The sequence below is a fragment of the Oratosquilla oratoria genome, chromosome 41 (assembly GCF_046742065.1).
Source record: "Oratosquilla oratoria isolate Oo_2021 chromosome 41, ASM4674206v1, whole genome shotgun sequence".
In the NCBI taxonomy this organism is placed as follows: Eukaryota; Metazoa; Arthropoda; class Malacostraca; order Stomatopoda; family Squillidae; genus Oratosquilla; species Oratosquilla oratoria.
The window spans coordinates 34,675,972-34,698,622 of NC_134817.1; the positions used below are offsets into that span (position 1 = coordinate 34,675,972).

The following is a 22,651-nucleotide window of genomic DNA, read 5'->3' on the forward strand; positions in this document are numbered from 1 at the left end:
TTGCATGGGGCCAGTGCAGGACCAGTGTTTTAGTACTGAGATTATTGGGATCTGGGCAGCTGCCTGCATATCAAAGAAACCTGATTTAGAATCCACTCTGCTTGTCCTGTTGGGGGAAGGAGCTAGAAAAGGTGCCCTAAAATAGCTTATCCTCTCAGCTGACGACAATAAGATGACAGATGAAAGGAAGGAGAAGCATTTTGCCCAGTCCCAAGGAAGCCCCTTGCTGGTCTCACTTTGCCATGTAATATACCCTAGTGCCTCATAGGAAAGAGTGATTATGCAGTGCCAGTATTCCAGTTAGAGTTGATAATTTATACACAAATCTTACAGACAAGGCAGAAACAATTTTGGGAAGATGAGTTTTCCAGATCAAGGAAACATTTTGAAGTAAGGTTGTGATGAATTCATGACTAATGAAACTACAAAGAAATAAAAAATCTTTTAAGATTCTATGATTGAAGAACTGGTTAAAGTGTGAGTTTATGAAAATGTGAAGCAGCTAAGAAACAAAGTATATGGCATGGAGGGAAAAAAATGGGAATGATAGGACAAAGGAAACAACAAGCAAGATTCAGGCTACAGACTTTTCAGTCCTCCCACACCTCTTGTACAAGGTGGCATTCAGTAATCTGCTGAGTCGGGCAGATCACTATGATGACACTAGCCTACCACTTAATAACAACTGTGCAAGAAGCCTATGACTGCCTTCTCACTCCAACAAGGCATGCATTGTATTCATATGGGACCTAAAATAGTATAGATATGCTAGAAATTATTACACGATTCTCTAGAGAGGAGCTTTGAAAAAAGTAAATGCCTTGGGTGATTAAAATGTGTAATGAGAAATAAACATTTGGGAATGGATGCTAAGAGGAGATTGTATGAAGGAGTGATTGTGCCAACAGCACTATATGGGGCAGAAATATGGAACATAAGAAAAGAAGAGAGGAGTTTGAATGTGTTTAAGATGAAATGTCTGAGAAGTATGGTAGGGATTACTAGGTTGGATACAGTGAGGAACAAGGAGAGTGGGGGGTGGAAAGGGAGTTGGGAGATAGGGCTGATGAGTATTGGAATGGTTTGGACACATGGAAAGAATGAGTGAATAAAGATTAATAAAAGAGGTGGAGTCAACATGAGGGGGTGACCAAGGATGAGATGGATGGATGGGGTAAAGGGGGCATTGGGAAAGAAGGGAATGTCTGTTGAGGAAGGAAGGAGGAAGACGGGTGAGTGGAGAATGGTTGTGTATGGATGATGCTGTGATGCATGAAAGGGAGTGGGTGGGGGATGTGGAGGGAGGAAGTGTGAATTACATTATGATGCAGCCCAAAGGGATTTCTCCCCATCTTCTCTTTTTCTATATGAGGGGATGAAGAGGGAGAGTCACTGATTAAATGAAGTGGTCTTGCTGTGGATATGCTGTGACTTGCTACATTACTTCTGACCCAGTGCAGTGGGCGAGATGCAGGGATGACCTGTCATCCAGGAGCCAATTAAGATAAGAGAAAGGGAGGTGGGTGAATGGGTGTGGAGTATGTGGGGATGGAATGGATGGGAGTGGATTTTATGCCTTTGTTTTTGGCTACCTCCCTTGTAAGGGGGAAAAGCCATTGGTATATGTTTGTATGTATTATTGATAATTGCAAGAGTAAATCTGAGCTGTTCTTCAGTGGTGAATTGAAAGAAGAAGCCTAAGCTAATAATGGTCTCAACTGCCAGTGCTTTGGCTATGCTAACCAATGATGTCACCATTCAGAGGGACCATGGGCACATAGTTTGGCCCTGACATGTGGTATTCTATGCCCAAACCAGTGGCGTTTCTACAGGAGAAACCATGCCTCCCCCATATATTATGCTGACTCTTGGGTTTGTCCCAACTTTTGTTAGCATACTTTAAATAGTTTGCACTGAACCTAAAGATCATTACAAGTAAAGACTAAACAAGTGATAAAGATATATGTTTATTTGTCAACTATATACATACATACATATATATATATATATATATATATATATATATATATATACAGTCGAACCTCTAAAGCCCGGACTAATTGGGGGGAAGGGCAGTCCGGTAATCGAAAATGTCGCCCTAACACCCGTAGATTTTCGTAGCGGTATACGTATAGGTAATGTATATGGCATAGAAACACATAGGAATAATACTCTAGCACTGTAATAACAATGCATAGAAACCAGGGATCAATTTTCCAGCATTTCACTGAAACACACAACATGAAGCCTCCTCTACAGAAGCTGCTAGACCAAACGGACATTCTTCACAAGGAGTCTGCCTTCAGGAAGCTGCAGATTGCAGAAGCAGTATCCATTACTTGCCAGCGCCCTACCATCAACATACAGCAAGCTGCCGATTTTATTCTCCCTTCCGCGCGCCCTGTAAAGAATAACCCCCTCCAGGAACAACAAGCCTTTAGACAGCAGCAGCCCCGCGAACAAATGAAACATGTCCAGCTAGTTAATCAGCGCCTAGGACCAGTAACCAGAGCAGCAGCAAATCAGGCCAGAGCTTCTAGACAAAATACCACCCTCTTGGCTCCCGGACACAATCCCACCCTCTTGGCTCCTAGACAAAATCCCACCCCCTTGGCTCCCAGACAAAATCCCACCCCCTTGGCTCCCAGACAAAATCCCACTCCCTTGGCTCCCGGACAAAATCCCACCCCCTTGGCTTCCAGACAAAATCCCACCCCCTTGGCTCCCAGACAAAATCCCACTCCCTTGGCTCCCAGACAAAATCCCATACTGCACCTCTCAGCCAATGAGAGGCCAGTATTCCGTCTGAGCTAGGCAGGCTGAGCCTTATAAGCCCGCCCATCCAACTAGCGGTCATTATTCGTTGGAAGACCTTCAATATAGCAGAGCATCCTACAAAGCAGTCCTCACCCTGAAGACGCCTCACGACGAGGCGAAAAACTATAGTTTCGGTGGAGTCAATAGTTGTTCAATACTATTACTATGCAAAAATATATCAGTTGGCATACACTGTGTATATTCTTTTGAGAGTCATGAATGACTACTTCCAGTCCCTCTCAGTTGCTAATAGGAAAGTATTCTCCAGATTAAAGAATACAGTCTTGAAGATTGTTAAAGCAACTAGTGCAGTTGATTTCAACCAGAATTGTCTTAGAGAAAACCTGTGCCCCAGAAGTATTGATAGCCGACACACAGGTAATCGCAATAGTACCACCATTACCCTTAAGAAGAGACTGCAAGATGCCCAAGACCGCCTCCAAAAAGCCAATGAAGAAAAAGCCGCCTTGTGGGCCACTTTTGCCACAGACCAAGAGCATATAAGACAAGCAGCCACTGGGCACCTTGTTGAATACGAACATCACCAACAATGGATTGCTAACACCAGAACCCAGAAGAAGCTCACCACACTACACCGAGGACCTGTAAGAAACGAGAGGCCTGCTCAAGGTTTCATCAACCTCTCTACCACCACCCTATCCAGTCAGCAAGAGACACTCCTAAACTTAGGGCTTAACTGCCATTTCATTCGCCGGCCTCATCCTGAAAGTAAGAGAATCGAAATTGAGTGCCTGATAGATCGGCTCCTCACCCTGCAGAATGAGAGAAAGGTAACCCTTTCTCCTACCATCAGAGAGGACCTTATTGGAGAATCTGGACGCAACAGAGGAAATTACAGAAGCCAGATCCTCACTAGAGAATTAAAAGAAGCCGCCAAGGAGTTACGCCAGAGAGATGACATCATTATCCGCAAAGGAGATAAGTCAGCAGTCTACGTCATCATGGATAAAGCTGACTATAATAACAAGATGGACTCCATCCTTCATAATCCTGCAAAATTCCAGCGACTCCAGAAGGATCCTACTGAGAATGCGAAGAGGATTAATCATCTCATCCAGAGAGCTAACTCTTCGACGAAGTATTTTAATCCAGTGATAGGTGACTATGGTCCCGGTTATAGTTATGGCACTGTAAAAACCCACAAACCAGGTAACCCCCTGAGACCTATTATTTCACAAATCACCACTCCCACCTACCAAGTTGCCAAGAAGCTAAACTCTCTCCTCGCTCCATACGTCCCCATGGGACGTTCAGTTTCTTCAGCTTCTGAATTCATAGACCTGCTTCGCACAGCTCCACCGTGCCACGACATCGCTTCCTTAGACGTAGAATCACCCTTTACGAACGTTCCTGTAAATGAGACTATCGATATCATCATGGACCGCGTCTATAGAAGTGACCTACCCGTATTTGACATCTCAGAAGACGTCCTGCGAGACATGCTAGTGATGTGTACCAAGGAGGCCCCTTTCCTCTCCCATAAAGGGGAATTATTCAGACAAGTTGATGGAGTGGCGATGGGATCCCCACTTGGGGTACTTTTTGCTAATATGTATATGGCCCAGGTGGAAGAAAGAACTTTTAACAATAACCCCCCTCCAGGAATATACGCGAGATACATCGATGACATCTTCATCACCACTACTACCGACGAAGAGGTTCCTCTCATGATTACTGCTCTTGAAGGTAATTCCAGCCTGACCTTCACCTGTGAACGCAGTGTAGAGGGGTGCCTCCCCTTCCTAGATGTGGACATCTCTAAACAAGAACAGGGCTTCAAGACTAAGGTTTACACTAAAGCCACCAACGTGGGCCGCTGCCTCAATGCCAAGGGAGAATGCCCTGTTTCATACAAGATATCCGTGATATCTTCCTATGTGAAGAGGGCCCTTACCCACTGTAGTAGCTGGACTGAGATCCACAGAGAACTCGACCGTATCCGCCAGCTCCTCACCAATAACGGCTATGCAGACCATCTCATCGAGAAAGTCATACAGAAAAAACTGGACCAGTTTGCAGACTCGACCCAGTTGCCCACCCCTCCCAAGGAGAAAATCACCGTTTACCACCATAATTCTTTTCATGGTCGGTACCGCGAAGAGTGTGATGCCCTTAGGAATATCATCAAGAGAGGAGTCACCCCAACCAACAGAAATGCCATCATAGACTTGAGAATACTCTGCAAACCTAACCTCATTAGTTCCCTGATTATGAGGAATAGCACGGCGCCCAGGGCCCCGAGTGAGGCTACCACCAATGTTGTATACAAATTTTCATGTCAGGAGGGCCGCTGCGACGGCTCCAGCACATACATTGGCAGGACCTCCTCTACACTGCGGCGTCGCCTACAATCCCATAGAAACCAGGGATCAATTTTCCAGCATTTCACTGAAACACACAACATGAAGCCTCCTCTACAGAAGCTGCTAGACCAAACGGACATTCTTCACAAGGAGTCTGCCTTCAGGAAGCTGCAGATTGCAGAAGCAGTATCCATTACTTGCCAGCGCCCTACCATCAACATACAGCAAGCTGCCGATTTTATTCTCCCTTCCGCGCGCCCTGTAAAGAATAACCCCCTCCAGGAACAACAAGCCTTTAGACAGCAGCAGCCCCGCGAACAAATGAAACATGTCCAGCTAGTTAATCAGCGCCTAGGACCAGTAACCAGAGCAGCAGCAAATCAGGCCAGAGCTTCTAGACAAAATACCACCCTCTTGGCTCCCGGACAAAATCCCACCCTCTTAGCTCCCAGACAAAATCCCACCCTCTTGACTCCCAGACAAAATCCCACCCTCTTGAACCCCAGACAAAATCCCACCCTCTTGGCTCCTAGACAAAATCCCACCCCCTTGGCTTCCAGACAAAATCCCACCCCCTTGGCTTCCAGACAAAATCCCACCCCCTTGGCTCCCAGACAAAATCCCACTCCCTTGGCTCCCGGACAAAATCCCATACTGCACCTCTCAGCCAATGAGAGGCCAGTATTCCGTCTGAGCTAGGCAGGCTGAGCCTTATAAGCCCGCCCATCCAACTAGCGGTCATTATTCGTTGGAAGACCTTCAATATAGCAGAGCATCCTACAAAGCAGTCCTCACCCTGAAGACGCCTCACGACGAGGCGAAAAACTATAGTTTCGGTGGAGTCAATAGTTGTTCAATACTATTACTATGCAAAAATATATCAGTTGGCATACACTGTGTATATTCTTTTGAGAGTCATGAATGACTACTTCCAGTCCCTCTCAGTTGCTAATAGGAAAGTATTCTCCAGATTAAAGAATACAGTCTTGAAGATTGTTAAAGCAACTAGTGCAGTTGATTTCAACCAGAATATATATATATATATATATATATATATATATATATGTATATATACATATATATGCAGAGTAACCACTTTAGAAAATAAACGGAGCAGAGCGCTTTCGTACATTACATCATATATTTACACTGAAGATGTATTATACGAAAGCGCTCTGCTCCATTTGTTTATTTTCTAAGGTGGTTACCTTGCATTTATAAAACACACGTTTCTAGTGTTTTTAATTGCATATATATATATATATATATACATATATATATACACACACACACACATATATATATATATATATATATATATACATATATATATATACACACACACATATATATATATATATATACATATATATATATATATACATACATATATATATACATATATATGTATATATATATATATCTGTATATATATGTATATATATATACATATATATATATATATATATATATATATATATATATATATATCTGGTGGAAAAAGAAGTCAAGGGTCTAGTTCCGAGTTTCTGATTTTATTCCTGACCGGTTTCGCTCTATGCTTCTTCAGAGCGAAACCGGTCAGGAATAAACTCGGAAACTCGGAACTAAACCCGTGACTTCTTTTTCCACCTTCATCAACTTGTCACAATGTACCAGCATATATATATATATCTGTATATATATATATATATATATATATATATATATATGTGTGTGTGTGTGTGTGTGTGTATATATATATATATATATATATATATATATATATATATATATATATATATATATAAATAAAATTGCCAACCCTGGTGTCCACTAACCTCATACAATAATACCTGTTCAGTCCGGCTAAAATTGGCATTTCAAAGCATAACAATGCCTTAAAAAAGTTTCTTATTTCACTATAAAATGTTATATTAACTTATACTGCATTGAATAAGTCAATAGTTGATATATTTATCCTATATACAATGTTAGGTTTCTAGTTTTGATATATTTGTCCAATATATAATGATAGGTTACAAAGAAAGCAATGGCCTCCGCTAGCGGACTCAGGGATCTGGGTGCGCACGTCCTGTGTAATAGTATTCCTTGAAAGAATGTATAATTATATTAGGAATGGAAGAGAAGTATAACCTAAATAGAACCACAATAATCAAAGAGGAAAAAGTAAAAGTAAGCAGTTTACTAGAATTAGTTCAGGAAGATGAACCTGAAATCATGAAACAAATTGAAGAGATGTATAGACTCGAAAAGTATAGTACAGATAAGACCAGATCAGTTAAGATTAAATTCAGGTCACAAACGATAGCAGAGAATATCTTAGCAAAAACAGGGAAACTAGCAGACAGTGAACAATATAAAAAGGTATGGATAAAAAGAGAAATGAATAGAGAGGAAAGAGAGGAGGAAAAAATGAAAAGGCAAGAAGCTAAGGGAAAAAACGAGAACAGAACAGTCAGAAAAAGAGAAATTCTATTGGAGAGTAGTAAATATGAAAGTGAGGAGATGGGTCATACCGGAGAAAAACAAAGGGGAAACAGAAAATATAATGGAAGTAGCAGAAAATTAAGAGTGTCTTACACAAATATAGATGGATTAATAACAGGACTGAATGAACTGAATGATTATCTGAAGGAAAAAGAACCGGACATAATGGGAATTGTAGAGACAAAATTAAAAGGTCCACTACCACCCAACAGTGTAGGACATGATGCATATAATTATTGGATTAGAAACAGAAAGACAAAACAAGGGGGTGGAGTTATGTTCCTGACTAAGAAAGATATAAACGTGAAGAGTGTCATATATGGAAAGAATACAGTAGAGATGATTATGATCGAAGTGGAAGACAGATATAAGAAGAACAGAAAGTTTGTAATAAACTATGTGCCTCCATAAACAGCCTCGTGGGAAGAGAGTGAACATAAAAGTATGTTAGAAGACACAAGGATAACATTAAATAAGATAATGGAAGATGGAGGAAGAATAGTTATAAGGGGCGACTTTAATTGCAAAGAAGTCTGCTGGGAAGAGATGACAGTAAAGGGTGGAGAAGACTCATGGGGAAATGTTCTACTCGAGATGATTATTGACCATACAATGACACAATGGATACTAGAGAACACTAGGTATAGAAATGAAGAAGAACCATCGAGACTAGACCTAATAATCACATCTGAACCTAAAATTGTGGAAAAGATTGAATATAAGACACCAATAAGTAAAAGTGACTACATTGATTGAACTGGAACTAAATGAGAAAAATACATGAAAAGAAATTAACAATATAGAAAAGGAAGAATGATGTATGATTTTTTTTTTTATAAAATAAGAGAATTCTTTCAAAAAGAAAACTGGGAAAGAATATACAAAGAAGAAACAACAGTGGAAGAGAAATGGAATATTTTGACAACAATTTATAAAAATGGAAGTGGAAAAGTATGTCCCAAGACAAAAACAAGAAAAAGAATATGTAAAGTGCTGGTACAACAAAAGTTGTAGGGAGTTAAAAGACGAAAGAGATAAAGCTTGGACCAAATTGAAGACAAAAGACCTGAAAAATGGTAAACATATACTTGTTATAGAAATGAATATGTACAAGTGTGCAGAGAGGAAAAGAAAAAATATGAAAAATATGTCATAGAAAACTTATAATTTAATAACAATCAAAGTTGCATTTACATACCTGAATGAAGAAATGGTGAAGAAAATACTAATCACTCTGATAAGACCAAGATTGGAATATGCAGCAACGATGTGGTCACCAACACTCTCAAAACTATCGTATGAAGAGAGACTAGCAAAACTTGAGCTACAGACACTAGAGCAAAGAAGAGAGGGAGGAGATTTGATAGCTATTTACAGAATCATGAAAGGCATAGAAATTACTGATAGAGAGAATTTGATAAAATGGGATGATAGAAATACAAGAGGACACGGAAAGAAAATCAAGAAAGACAGCTATAGAAGAGATCTGAAAAAAGAACAGCTTTCCTCACAGAGTAATAGACATTTGGAACAAGTTAGATGAGAAAGTAGTGTGTGCAAAAACAATACATGAATTTAAAAACCGTTTAGATAAAATGAGATATGAAGACGGGACACCACGAGCATAGCTCCCCTTCCCGTAAAATATAACTAGGTATATACAACTAGGTAAATACACAAACACACACACACACATAGAGAGAGAGAGAGAGAGAGGAAAGAGAGGATGAGAAGACAAAAAGACAAGAAGAGAAGAGATCAGAGTCAGAAAAAGAGGAATTCTATTGGAGAGTAGTGAATATGAAAGTGAGGAAATGGGTCATAACAGAGAAAAACAAAAGGGAAACAGAAAATAAAATGGAAGTAGCAGAAAATATTTAAGAGTGTCTTACACAAATATAGATGGATTATTCATATTGGGCTGGTATTCAATAATAGTGGATTCTACCATTTTTCTCCTGATGTGAGTTCAGGAGAAAAATGGTAGAATCCACTATTATTGAATACCAGCCCAATATGAATATTTCAAAGGGGCAATGGTCCCCGGATATAATTTCCGGACTTTTTATCACCAACCTATTAAAAACACATTTGCCTCCTGACCTCACATACGGAGTGAGCCGAGGGTAGAGACCTCTTCCCATGTTCCCCTTTCTCATGTAAAGGGTGCTACTTAAGTAGCACGCTCTCTCTTAATTGTATCTACTGAAGAGGATTGCAGTTTGCAATCGAAATATATAGATTCCCCGTTTCCAGTCTTTTCTACTCCAACAGTGGTTTTACCGTGATTGACAAATGTGTGATTACATTTTTCACCTGTAGTGTATATATATATATATATATATATATATATATATGTATATATATACATATATATGTATATATACATATATATATACATATGTATATATATATATATATATATATATATATATATATATATATATATATATATATATGCATTAAAAACACTAGGAGCGTGTGTTCACAAATGCGTAAGTAACCACTAGGAAAAGTAAACTAACGAAGCAGAGCACTTTCGTATAACTACATCTTCAGTGCAGATACAAAGAAGGAATTATAGAATAAAGAAAGAAGGTACAGAATATATGACATAGTGAAGAGGGCATTCGGAGAGGTAGTAGAAGAAGTACACGTGACAGACGTTTGAACCGTCCTGGTAACCAACAAGTATGGGACAACTGCTCATAATTTATATTACAATTTAAACAATTAAAAGGTCATCCAAAGGAACTTTCGTAAACAAACTAACAATATCATAACTTACCAATTTAAATTCATAATCTGGTTTTACCTCAGTTTGTTAATGAGGTCTAAACTGTTCTTATATATTACGTAAATTTAACATTAATGTAGTTTTTAACAATAAGAACACTGTAAGACAACTGTTCATAAATAATTCTGTCAATAGTGATAAAGGGTGTGTGTACAAAATACCTTGCAAATCATGTAATCAGTTTTATGTTGGTCAGACTGCTAAAACACTCACAACACGAATCGATCAACACAAGAAATACGTTAGAGAGGGAAACCAATCTAGCGGTATATTCAACCACATGAACCATTTTAACCACCCAGTTGACTGGGATAACGCTAAAGTCATCACATACAACAACAACATAACAGAAAGAAATTTAATTGAATGCAGTTTGATCAAATCTAGTAAGGGGATAAATGTTAATCTTCATCAAGGTTTGTACAAATTAGATAGTTTTATTTCTCATGAAATTTCAAAATTGTTTAAATTGTAATATAAATTATGAGCAGTTGTCCCATACTTGTTAGTTACCAGGACGGTCCAAACGTCCATCACGTGTACTTCTTCCACTACCTCTCCGAATGCCCTCTTCACTATGTCATATATTCTGTACCTTGTTTCTTCATTTTATAATTCCTTCTTTGTATCTGCACTGAAGATGTAATTATACGAAAGCGCTCTGCTTCGTTAGTTTACTTTTCCTAGTGGTTACTTACGCATATATATATATATATATATATATATATATATATATATATATATATATATATATATATATATATATATATATATATATATATGCATAAATAATGTATTATGAATGTATGTATTGTTTACATGTATTCATGATGTATCATAAGAACTGTGATAGAGCAAACGACAGATCTGTGTTTACAAGCGCGATGTGGATGTGGAGCTGTGAGTTTAGGCGATGAAGTGTCATTAGTGAGGATGGCGGAGGTACTTTAATTATTATTAAATATGATGGTCCGGAGCAGGTCCCTGGGCCAGACAGGAATTATAATTATTATTGTATTATGTTTCTTTCTGTTAAGAGGCGGTAGAGTCGGAAAACCTGATGTAAACGATGTAAGAGCAGGTGCAACTACGTCCGCACCTGCTGAAGAAGAAAATGAATTGACAGCTCACGAAGTAGTACCACTATCTGATATTGAAAATGATCTCCTCTTCCGTCCTCCAATTGATATTGCGCTTATATTCACAAAAACTAAGGACAATTTCGGTCTTCAGTATAAGTTTCGGGTGGCTGTGGGGTCTATGCTCAGGCACGTCACAGTTCCTCTTCGTTTACATCTTATAACCGATGATGAAGGATTTTCGACGGCGTCTACGATCATCAGGGAAATCCAAGAGGGCCATCAATACAATACAAACCATGTCAAGGTAATCACTTAATCAGATTTGCAGTAAATTTTCTACTAGGAGGTATTTTTTCTTTGTTTTACACAAGTCTTAAGATCTAGGAAAATATTTACTCTTGGACTTGGACCATAATCTTATATCTTTTTTATGACTCATATAAACTTCATCTTTACAATTTTCCTTGTTAATGAATCCACCATGTGTAATGTGGAGGAATGTAAGAGCAAATTGTGTTTATGGATTGGACTTTCAGGTTTCCTGCACTATCTGTAATGGATATTGTAATTCATATTCAACATAAGATTGCTTCATACAAATAATGGTTCTGTTCTAGTAACAGGAAAATATATTTCTCTTTATTTTTTGCATTTGAATGATCTACTTTTTCTGCAGAATGGGTAGGTTAGGTTAGGAACTATTGGACATAAATTTCATTTTAAATGTTTGTTCCTGTATGTTTCTCGAAAATTTTCCAAATAGTTATAGATTCAATGGTTATGGTAAACTAAAGATAATTTGGTTCAAAGATAGTAGGTTAGAGGTTAGGGCACCAAAATGGAGGGGAAGTAGCTTATGCTTGTCAGAACATTAAAATGAACTTACCACGAATAAAGTAATATGATATCTTTAGTGTTGCACCATGTCTCTAAAGATCAGCTTCACATATTTTTGGCTTTGTAGTAATCTAAAGTATGTGTTTGTGACATAAATATTTACTAGATTAACATTATCTGCAGTATTTCTCTGGATGTAAGAAATATTAGAAGAATGTCATAATACCAGTAAATCTATGAAGAACATGCATGGTAACATTTCAGTAGTTGGAACTTGTTGCAATATACTGTGGCCAGTTCCAGCTTAGGGAAAACCCTGGGGGCTGAGAGAGCATTCTTTTCTGCCACATAGGCATGGCCTACCTATGCATATAGTATTTTAACATGTTGTGAATATATTATGTGTATATTTCAGCTGGTATATGTTTCTGCAGAGGACTTTGCTATGGAAATAAAGTCTTCTGTGAGAGTGCTACAGGACTTCTTCACATCACACCGTGACACATATTACCGTGATGCTCTGTTTTTCTTCTCCATCCATCTTCATAACCTTTTACCAGGTTTAGAAAGAGTTATCCTAATGGACATAGATATCAAAGTAAGATTTTCCAAAGTTTTTGTAGCTATGTTTATGAATCATGTAATAAAGATTCAAAATGCATTGTACACTGTACAATCAAAGCATACCTTAAGATGATATGTTTATGACTTCATGTACATGAACTGATTTTTTTTTCTTTCTTTTTCTCTCTTTTATTATTATTTCTTTGCAGGTGAAAGGTGACATTGCAGAGTTGTATTCCCATTTTGATCACTTTGTATCTACAAATGTGATTGGAATGGCTTTTGAACAGAGCCCAGTCTATAGACATTTGTTAGCAGTGTACCGAAACGAAAACAAAAAAACCCTGTTGGGTAGTCCAAAAAGTGAGGGAGGCTTTCCAGGTTACAATAGTGGAGTTGTTCTTGTTAATATACCTCGCCTGCGGCAGTCAGAAATAATTAGTAAGTAAAGTGGCTTTATTTTGTTATTTTCTCAATCAATCTGTTTTCTAATTATTTTAAAGGAGCAAACTATAGGACATTTTGTTCCATGTGGGGTTGGAATGTGTGTGTGCATATATATATATATATATATATATATATATTTATATATATATATATATATATATATATTTATATATATATATATACAGTATATGTATATATGTGTGTATGTGTACATATATAGTCTTACTCATAAACAGCAATTCAGTTTTAAGAATATTTTAACCCTCCCTTTTTATCAAATTTTTTTTAGTTTAACTCATACTTTTAATAAATTTGGTGTCCAAGTTGTCTTTGAAAATAACAACACTGTTAAAAACAGGTTGATTAAAAATTCACCTGCTTGTAGTGAAGGCTGTGTTTATAGTATCCCTTGCAAAAATTGTAACTTTAATTATATTGGACAAACAGGCAAGGATTTAAAATTGAGAATAAACCAACATAAATATAACATCAGAACAGGGCAAGTTTCAAGTGGGTTGTTTTTGCATTTAAGGGATTTTAATCATTGCATTGATTGGGATAACACAAAGAAAATTGTCTTAAGTAAGGATATTAAGGAGAGGAATATCATAGAATCATGTTATATAAAAGCTTCATTTGAGAACAACATGAATATGAGTATGGGAATGTATAAATTAGATAACTTTATAACATACAAAATTGTTGACAGTAGCCAGCTCAAACATCTGGCAGTGCTGAGAGAATGAGGTCACAATGGACCTGTCCTAATTCCCCCCTAGTGTGCTTCTTTTGTATATATATTGTCACTGTTTCCTTACTCTGTACCTTTGAAAATGTCTTAAATAGACGAAAACGTTCGGTCACCTTTCATTTTATTTTCCAAGTGGTTTTATTACACACACACATATATACATATATATATATATTTTATATATATATATATATATATATATATACACATGTGTATATATATATTATATATATATATATATACACATGTATATATATATACACATATGTATATATATATATTATATATATACACACACATATATATATATATATACATATATATACATATATATATATATATATAAATATATATATATACATTATATAAATATATATACATATATATATATATATATATATATATTTTTATATATATATATATATATATATATATATATATATATATATAAACATACATATACCAATTGCTTTTTTCTCCTTACAAGGGAGGTAGCCAAAAAAACAAAGGCAAAAAATCCACTCCCACCCATTCCATCCCTACACACTCCACTCCCATTCATTCTCCTCCCTCTCTCTTATCTTGGTTGCTTTTGGATGATGGGTCATCCCTGCATCTCACCCACTGCCCTGGGTCAGATGCAATGTAGCAAGACACAGCACATCCACAGCAAAGCCACTTCATTTAATCGGTGACTCAGTTCCCTCATGCAGAAAAAGAGAAGACGGAGATAAATCCCTTTGGGCTGTGTCAAAAAATCATTCAAACATATTCCATTACCCATCCATTCCCATGTATCACAACATCATTCATACACAACCATTCTCTGCTCACCTCTATCTTTTGTCTTCTCCCTTCCTCAACAAACATTCCCCTCTTTCCCAATGTCCCTTTTACTCCATCCATCCATCCATCCATCTCATCCTTGGTCGCCCCCCTCATGTTCACTCCTTCCACCTCTGCCATTCACCTCATTTATTAATATTTTTTTACTCATTCTTTCCATGTGTCCAAACCATCCCAATACTCTTTCATCAACCCTATCTCCCAATTCCCTTTCCACCCCTACTCTTCTCCTCACTTCCTCATTTCTCATTCTATCCAGCCTAGTGACCCATACCATATTTCTCAGGCACTTCTCACATTCAAATTCCTCTCTTCCTCTCTTATGTTCCATGTTTCTCCCCCATATAGTGCTGTCAGCACAATCACCCCTTCATACAATCTCCTCTTATCATCCATTCTCAAATGTCTATTTTGCATTACACTTTTTAATCCCCCAATGCATTTACTTGCTTCTCTCAATCTACATTCTACCTCTACCTCCACTCCTCCCTTTCCCGCCACATTTGTACCAAGTATCTAAAGCTATGCACTTCCTCCAGTCTCTCTCCTATAATACTCACTTCCAGATTGCTGCCACATTCTCTCCTTGTACATCTCATTACCAAACTTTTACCCACATTTAAACTTCCTTCTTTTGCACACCTTCCCAAACTGTCACTATTTCCATTATCTCATGACCCACAAGGTGTTGTGTGCCGTGTTGTCACGTACTGAATCAAAACATTCAGCATATACCAGAAGCTGTCCAATACCCTGAGTATGTTATCATGTAATACTCTAAATGCATATTGATTTTTTCATTAAATGGTAGGTGATATGAGTAATTGTTATACATGTAAAAAAAAAAGACTTCTTAAACGATGTGGCATCTCAGGACAGGCAACGTTGCCCCGGCTCCCAACCTAGGAATTTCCGTTGGGGGGGGGGGGGGGGGTCACTGAGTCACAGGTGCGTGGGTTACTCATTCATCCTTTGTTAGTCATACCAGTCATACATGGAAATATAAAGAAAATCGTGTCTACCCCGTTTTCTTTGGAGATGGTTTAGACATGGCAACGCTGCTGGTTTTGCCAGCCACACCCTATGGGTCACTAGATAATGGAAGAAATATAATTTCCTTAATCCCTACTCTGATCCTGCCATGAGCGCAGTTTTGTCAGCAAGCAACAACTGGCTTATCTTCCATTTTTCTCCATTTTCTCCATCTCTAATTCCTGCCCCATTACCCTAGTGTTTACCTCTCACACCACCACATCCATGTATAAATTGAACAGCCAAGGCAACATAATGCATCCCTGGGGAAGTCACAACTTCACCTCAAACCACTCATTCTCTCCATTTCTCATTCTAATACAGGCTCTACTACTCTCATAAAAACTGTTGACTGCTCTTAATAGCTTTCCTCCTATCCCATGTGACTGCAATACCTCCCACAGTGCTTTCCTGTCTACCCTGTCATAATCCTTTTCCAAATCCATAAAGCTTACCACAAAAAATTGATCTATGCCACCCCTACCTGACCTGAACCCACATTGTTCCTCGCCAATTACTCTCTCTGTTCCTCTCATAATCCTCTCAATCAAAACCCTCCCATGAATCTTCCCAACTGCACTCAACAAACTGATTTCTCTGAAACTACTACACTCACACTTGTTCCCTTTTCCCTTGTAAAGTAGGACTATACAGGCACTCCTCTAGTCCTCCAGCACTCTACCCTCTTTTAGAGAAACATAAACAACCACACCAGCCAGTCTATCATCACTGTACCTCCCTTTTTAGAGACTCCACATGACACCTATCCAACCCAGGTGCCTTACCTGCTCTCATCATATTAATAACTGCTTTCACCTAATCTTTCCTTATTTCTCCTCCATTTTACTCATCACTGTCATTTTCTTAGTGCTTCCCACTGCAACTACCTTTCCCCCCTTCACATTTAGCAACTCCTCGTACTGCTGTCTCTTCCGTTATCATCTCTCCATCTGCACCTTGTATCTTGTCTTCTCTACTTGATTTGCCTCCTCTTCCTCTCTTAATTTTCTTCCAAAACATCTCTTTATTACTTTCAAAATTTCTGTTATACTCTTACCCCTTTTCACATCCACTCTCCTCTTTGCCTCCTTTGTACCTCTCATATGATATTCTTGTCCTATTTTGTAACCAATCTGTGAATACTCGCTTCTTCTCTTCTACAACTGTCTTTGCTTCATCATCCCACCACTCACTGCCCTTCCTTCTATTTCCTTCCATCCTCCTTGTTTCACACACCATCTTTGCACACCTTGCGACTCCCTCCTTGAACCATCCCCAACACTCCTCCACCTCTAGTTCTACTGTATCCTTCACTCCCTCCCACTTCTCTCTCAGCTTCTTCTTGTACTCCTCCTTTTCTTTCTCATTTAAGCAGTTTACTGTAAGCACCTCCCTACCTTCTGTCCATTTCCTCTTTTTCCATCTAGCCTCTACTCTCAACTTACCTTCCACCAAAAAATGATCTGATATTCCCCCACTCTCTCCCCTTAGAACATGTACATCCAAAACTCTTTGTACTCCTCTCCTAGTTACCACTATGTAGTCCATTAGAGCCCTATCTACTACCCTTCCATCCACAACCCTTTCTCATGTGTACTTATGCTTGACTTTCTTCCTAAACACTGTATTTGCTATCATCAACTGTCTTTCTAGACACCTCTCCACCATCAACTCCATATTTTTTTTTCTGGAACTCCACACTTCCCAACTAATCTGTCAGTTGTTCATTTCTTACCCCAGCATTAAGATCTAATACCGTTAGATTGATATTTCTCCCTAAACCCTCTATGCACTCATTTAAATCTATCCAAAAAGCCTCCCTTTCTTTTACATTCTTCTTACTACCAGGCCCATATGCACTAACAAAAACCCACATCTCCTTTCCCAGTTTCACCTTCACCACATTAACCTTGAAGAAACCTTCCACTCCACCACAAGTTTACCTATCTCTTCACTTACTAGTATAGCCACCCCTTCTCTCCCTCATCCTCTCTTCACTCCTGAGACCCTCCCAACTACACTCCCAAACTCAAACTTGCCCCTCCCTTTCAACTTAGTTTCACTCAATGCCAACATATCCATCTTTCTTCTCACAAACATACTGCCTATCTCTTCCCTTTTACTCTCATCTGTACCACATCCACACACATTAAAAGACCCAAACCTTAGGGTTCTGGTTGGAAAACTCCTCCCAGACCCTCTTATGCCTTTGCTTATTTTAGGAATGTCCCCTTTGGGGCTATAGGATGTCTAATCGTATCCCCATCCCGTTTTTGTTGCCTTTTACAACTCGAAGTGGGAACACTCAATGACAGTATTCTTCTCCCCACCACAGGGTTTGATGAAAAAATAAATGAAGATAAGAGAAGTGGTACAGGACAGTATCAAGAGTTGGGGAACAGCATAATGAAGGGACAGTTGCAGTATAATAAAGTATCATAAATTCTCTATGAATAGAGATTTCCTCTATCACAGACAAAATGATGTGTGGCTCTGGTCCATAGGGGTGCCCCATATAGACCCTAAAGTATCAGGTGCATTCATCTGAGCAGCTTTTAACCCCACAATAACATGTCAGGTATTATTTATATATATATATATATATATATATATATATATATATATATATATATATATATATATATATATATATATATATATATACACACATAGCTTAGATAACACACTTTTAGAGAAAACTGAGTGCGAGAGAGACTTGGGAGTTCTAGTGAGTCCAGACCTTAAAACCAGGAAACAGTGCATTAGCACCAGGAATAAAGCTAACAGAGCATTAGGTTTCATTGCTAGGATGGTAACAAATAGAAGTGCAGAGGTAATTATCAAACTCTATCTAGCAATAGTTAGACCCATCCTTGACTATGCAGTACAGTTTTGGTCTCCATCCTATAGAATGGACATCAATTCACTAGAATCAGTACAGAGAAGAATGACCAAAATGATACATGGACTCAGAAATTTGCCTTACAAAGAGAGGCTTAGGCACCTTAACTTACACTCTCTGGAAAGACGCAGAGTGCGGGGTGATCTAATGGAGGGGTTCAAGTGGATCATGCAAACAAGGTCATCATATTAAAACAACAGGGCAGGACTCGTAGTAATGGATTTAAACTGGACAAATTTAAATTTAAGAAGGAAATAGGCAAAAATTGGTTTACTAATAGGGTGGTCGACGAATGGAATGGACTTGGTCACCATGTAGTGAGCGCTGAAACTATCAATTGTTTTGAGAAACGGTTAGACAACTTTATGGATGGGAGTGACAGGTGGTGATGGATATGGAGCTGCCTAGTGTAGGCCTTATGGTCTCTTGCAGTCTCCTTCATTCTTATGTTCTTGTATCAATCTTAGCTGCAGAGTCTCTCTAATGTAAATTTCATTAAATTTGATGGCAAGTAAAGCATTGTCATTCTTTTTGCTTGTATTCTTGATGTTTCTTATCAATTTCTTTTGGGAATCGGGTTGAACATGGAGTAATTCACAGTTCATCTGGGAATAAGAAAAGTGGAGTTCAATTTTCAGATTATATTTCATGACATTTAGAGTCTCATTTTCAGGAATTAAATTATGAAAAAAATTGGATATGGGTTTGAATACAAATAGAATGGTATTACAGGAGAGGTTACAAGTGTTATATTCTACAGATGTCAAGTAGGGTACAGTTAGGACTGTGGTGATGGTGAAATTATATTAGATGGGATTGAGGTAGGGTGGGATTATGGTATAGTGGTATAGTGCTAGGTGGTACTAGGAGGTTGTGTGTCTGTTGGTTGATTGTAGGGTTACTTCCTTTAATGTAGAAATTAACCCTTTGATCAACCACTTGGTAGTTGTCCACCAATTGGTTGACCAAAGAGTAGATGGATGGATGATACGAAGGCTGTAGCAAAGAGTAAGGTTGCTGTGATTGAGGAGATAGAAATGTGTCAAGAATGAGTGTAATGTAGAAGGTTTATTGATGTTTGTGACTGACGGGATATGCCCTAACTGGCATTTGGTGAGAGAGAGAAAAAAACGAAGAGACAGACAATCTCCTGGTACTACCTAGTGCAAAAAGAATCTCTACTACCATAATCCCACCCCAGCCACAAACCCACTCTACCATAAAGTCTTACTCATTTCATTACTCTCAAGATTTATTTCAGGACTAGGCTAATATATATTTGAGAATACTGCAAATTTTTATGGTAAAATTTGTACACAAAAACAAATCTTGTAAAATTTTATGTAAAAGGGTTCATAGAAAATTATTTTTTATCGCTCATATGATTTTTCAGGGAACTACTTGGAAAGGTCAAAGCTTGAAATTGCAACAAAGAAATATGGCTTTCAAGGACACCTTGGAGATCAGGACCTGTACACACTCATTGCTTTTGACCATCCAGAGTTGTTCTACACACTTCCTTGCGGCTGGAACCGGCAGTTGTGTGAATGGTGGAGGAAGCATGGTTATAGCAATGTATTTGACCAATATTTCAATTGTACAGATACCATAAACATAATCCATGGCAACTGCAAAACAGAAATCCCAGATGGTGATGATTGATTCAATTATACAAGAGCACATTGATTGGTTAGGTGTGTGTGCAAAGTGCAATTACTAATGTATGTGCCATGAAATTTAGTCATTTCTATGTTGACGCAAGATATAGTGCAATACTAGGAACATTTTAGTTTGCTTTATTATAAAAAAAAAAATTGAAGGGTTTAATAGGTTACTTTTTTTCTTGTGCCATAAACTATTCAGTTAATGCCATTCACTCGTACATTGTTCATGTATGGTTGCTCATACATGATATTGTAAATGACCAATCATCTCATACTCTTAGGTAGCATAAAGATCTCCACTGGTAGTAACTGACCTTTTGAATATTTTGTAAATAAAGTGATATTGCTGTAATATGTAAAACACCATGACTCATAGGTACAATGATTATATTCATGTGAATTTGTGTTTCATACCATGTGGATATTATTTTCATTCCTGTGTCATTTGGTAGGTTTCATACCCATGTCAGAGTGAGTGGGATATAATAGTTTTGTTTTGCATACAGTAAATTCCTGGTACCCAAGTCTGATTGAAGAGATGATCAATCCAGACATTGCAAATTTCTAAATTTTGTGCAGTTCTAGGAATCATACAAGAAAACATCATTTTACTCATTTGAGGTCTCAGTGGTGCAGATTACACCATTCTAAAAAGTATTAAAAAGAATATATATTAACTACTGTGCATGAGTCATGTGAAGAAAGTGTTATCTTTCTCAGAGGGAGCTTATGGCTGAAGGGCACATTGAACTGTGTCATTCCAAACCTTTCCCCAACTCCCCGCCCTACTTTGCTGCTAGTCTTTAACATCAATGCTCACTGCTAAGAAAAGGAATCATGTTTAACATGTTCAAGCATAAGAATGAAATTGTTATTGTGGAAAAGAAAATATTTATGATTAGAAAAATATTGAATATTTTGTATATAAAACATTCAGTTGCATGTCATGATTTTCCTAAATTGAAAAAAGTGAAGATATTTTGATGTTTGCTCAACTTAAACTCCTTAGAAGTATTACTTTTAGTGCTTGTTGAAACTTTAGTTTAGTATGGGTGAAAGTCATCTCTTTCATCATTAAAAAACATATGCATATTTCTAGCTTCATAAATAATGGCACTAATGTATAAGAAAGTTATGTGTTTAGACCTCTCGTGATTCAGAGATGGATGAATTTTTTTAGGATCTGGAATATTCAATTTTAATTCAGTTGTTGTCTTGAGTTTTGTTGACTGGAAACCCAGTCTCATAACAATTGTTAATGGTCATTAGGTCCTCTTATAGATTTCCCTTGGAAGGAACTGTGAACTGTGTTGTATTAGCATGTGACTTTTTAGGTCACCAGCTGAAAGTGGTAGAAAGAGGGGAGCATTCATGGGTCATCAGCTCTCCTTGTGTTGAAAGGTGGAAGAAATACCCAGTTAACAGATATCTTGGCCCAAAATGAGTATCAGCCCCTCACCAAGGACCAAAGAGATTTTTAAGAGGACCCACAGACTGTTGCCAGCCACTGGCTGCAAGTTTTTAGCCAAGAAAACTTAGAATAATTGTTATTATCAAGTAGGAAGGGGCCTTTGGTGTGTGTGTGTGTGTGTGTGCATATATATATATAATCATCACCAAAATTTGAGCAAAGATTATTAGTGTATTCTCTTGATCTAAGGACCAACAATGAGAGTCTGTACATCATGGTCATCTTGAAACCAGCATAGACTATCTTTCCTCCACTTTTACATTAGGAGAGCTGACAATCTTCAACTGTTCCCATATATTTCCTCTTACCAGTCAGTGATATCGAAAAAGACACACACTAATCTAACACAAAACAACAGCCCAGTATTTCTTTCCAGATCTATTCAAGTGCCCAAGGACCATTAGTGTGTTTTCAATCAGTGAAACATAGGGGCTATAGTTCGTGATGAACTGTACCTATTAGCAGAAATGGAAGATTGGTCACTTATTACACAACAAAGGGAAGAGAAGCCAGAAAAATGTTGGTCTTGGTTGAGCAATAGTTCATGTTTCTTCATCAAGGAAAACTTTATGTGCCTCAACCGTATACAGGAGTAAGTTGATTGGTGTTGTACAGGTTTACATACTG

The 22,651-nt window shown here is 37.9% G+C and overlaps 1 protein-coding gene across 2 annotated transcripts; it reads left to right on the forward strand.

Annotated features, from left to right (window-relative positions):
- Positions 1-11,301: 11,301 nt before the first annotated feature.
- On the forward strand, positions 11,302-22,651 carry Xxylt (Xyloside xylosyltransferase). Of its 2 annotated transcripts, XR_012965976.1 has the most exons (5): positions 11,302-11,814; positions 12,763-12,945; positions 13,121-13,352; positions 18,323-18,521; positions 20,283-20,473. XR_012965976.1 is itself a non-coding variant. In XM_076178576.1 (4 exons), exons 1-4 carry the CDS (start codon positions 11,392-11,394, stop codon positions 20,549-20,551), a joined length of 1,107 nt encoding a protein of 368 aa, XP_076034691.1. In that variant the 5' UTR covers positions 11,302-11,391; the 3' UTR covers positions 20,552-22,651. The 2 variants fall into 2 exon arrangements, 1 of the variants encoding a protein (XP_076034691.1); XM_076178576.1 differs by lacking the exon at positions 18,323-18,521 and having other exon boundaries at positions 20,283-22,651.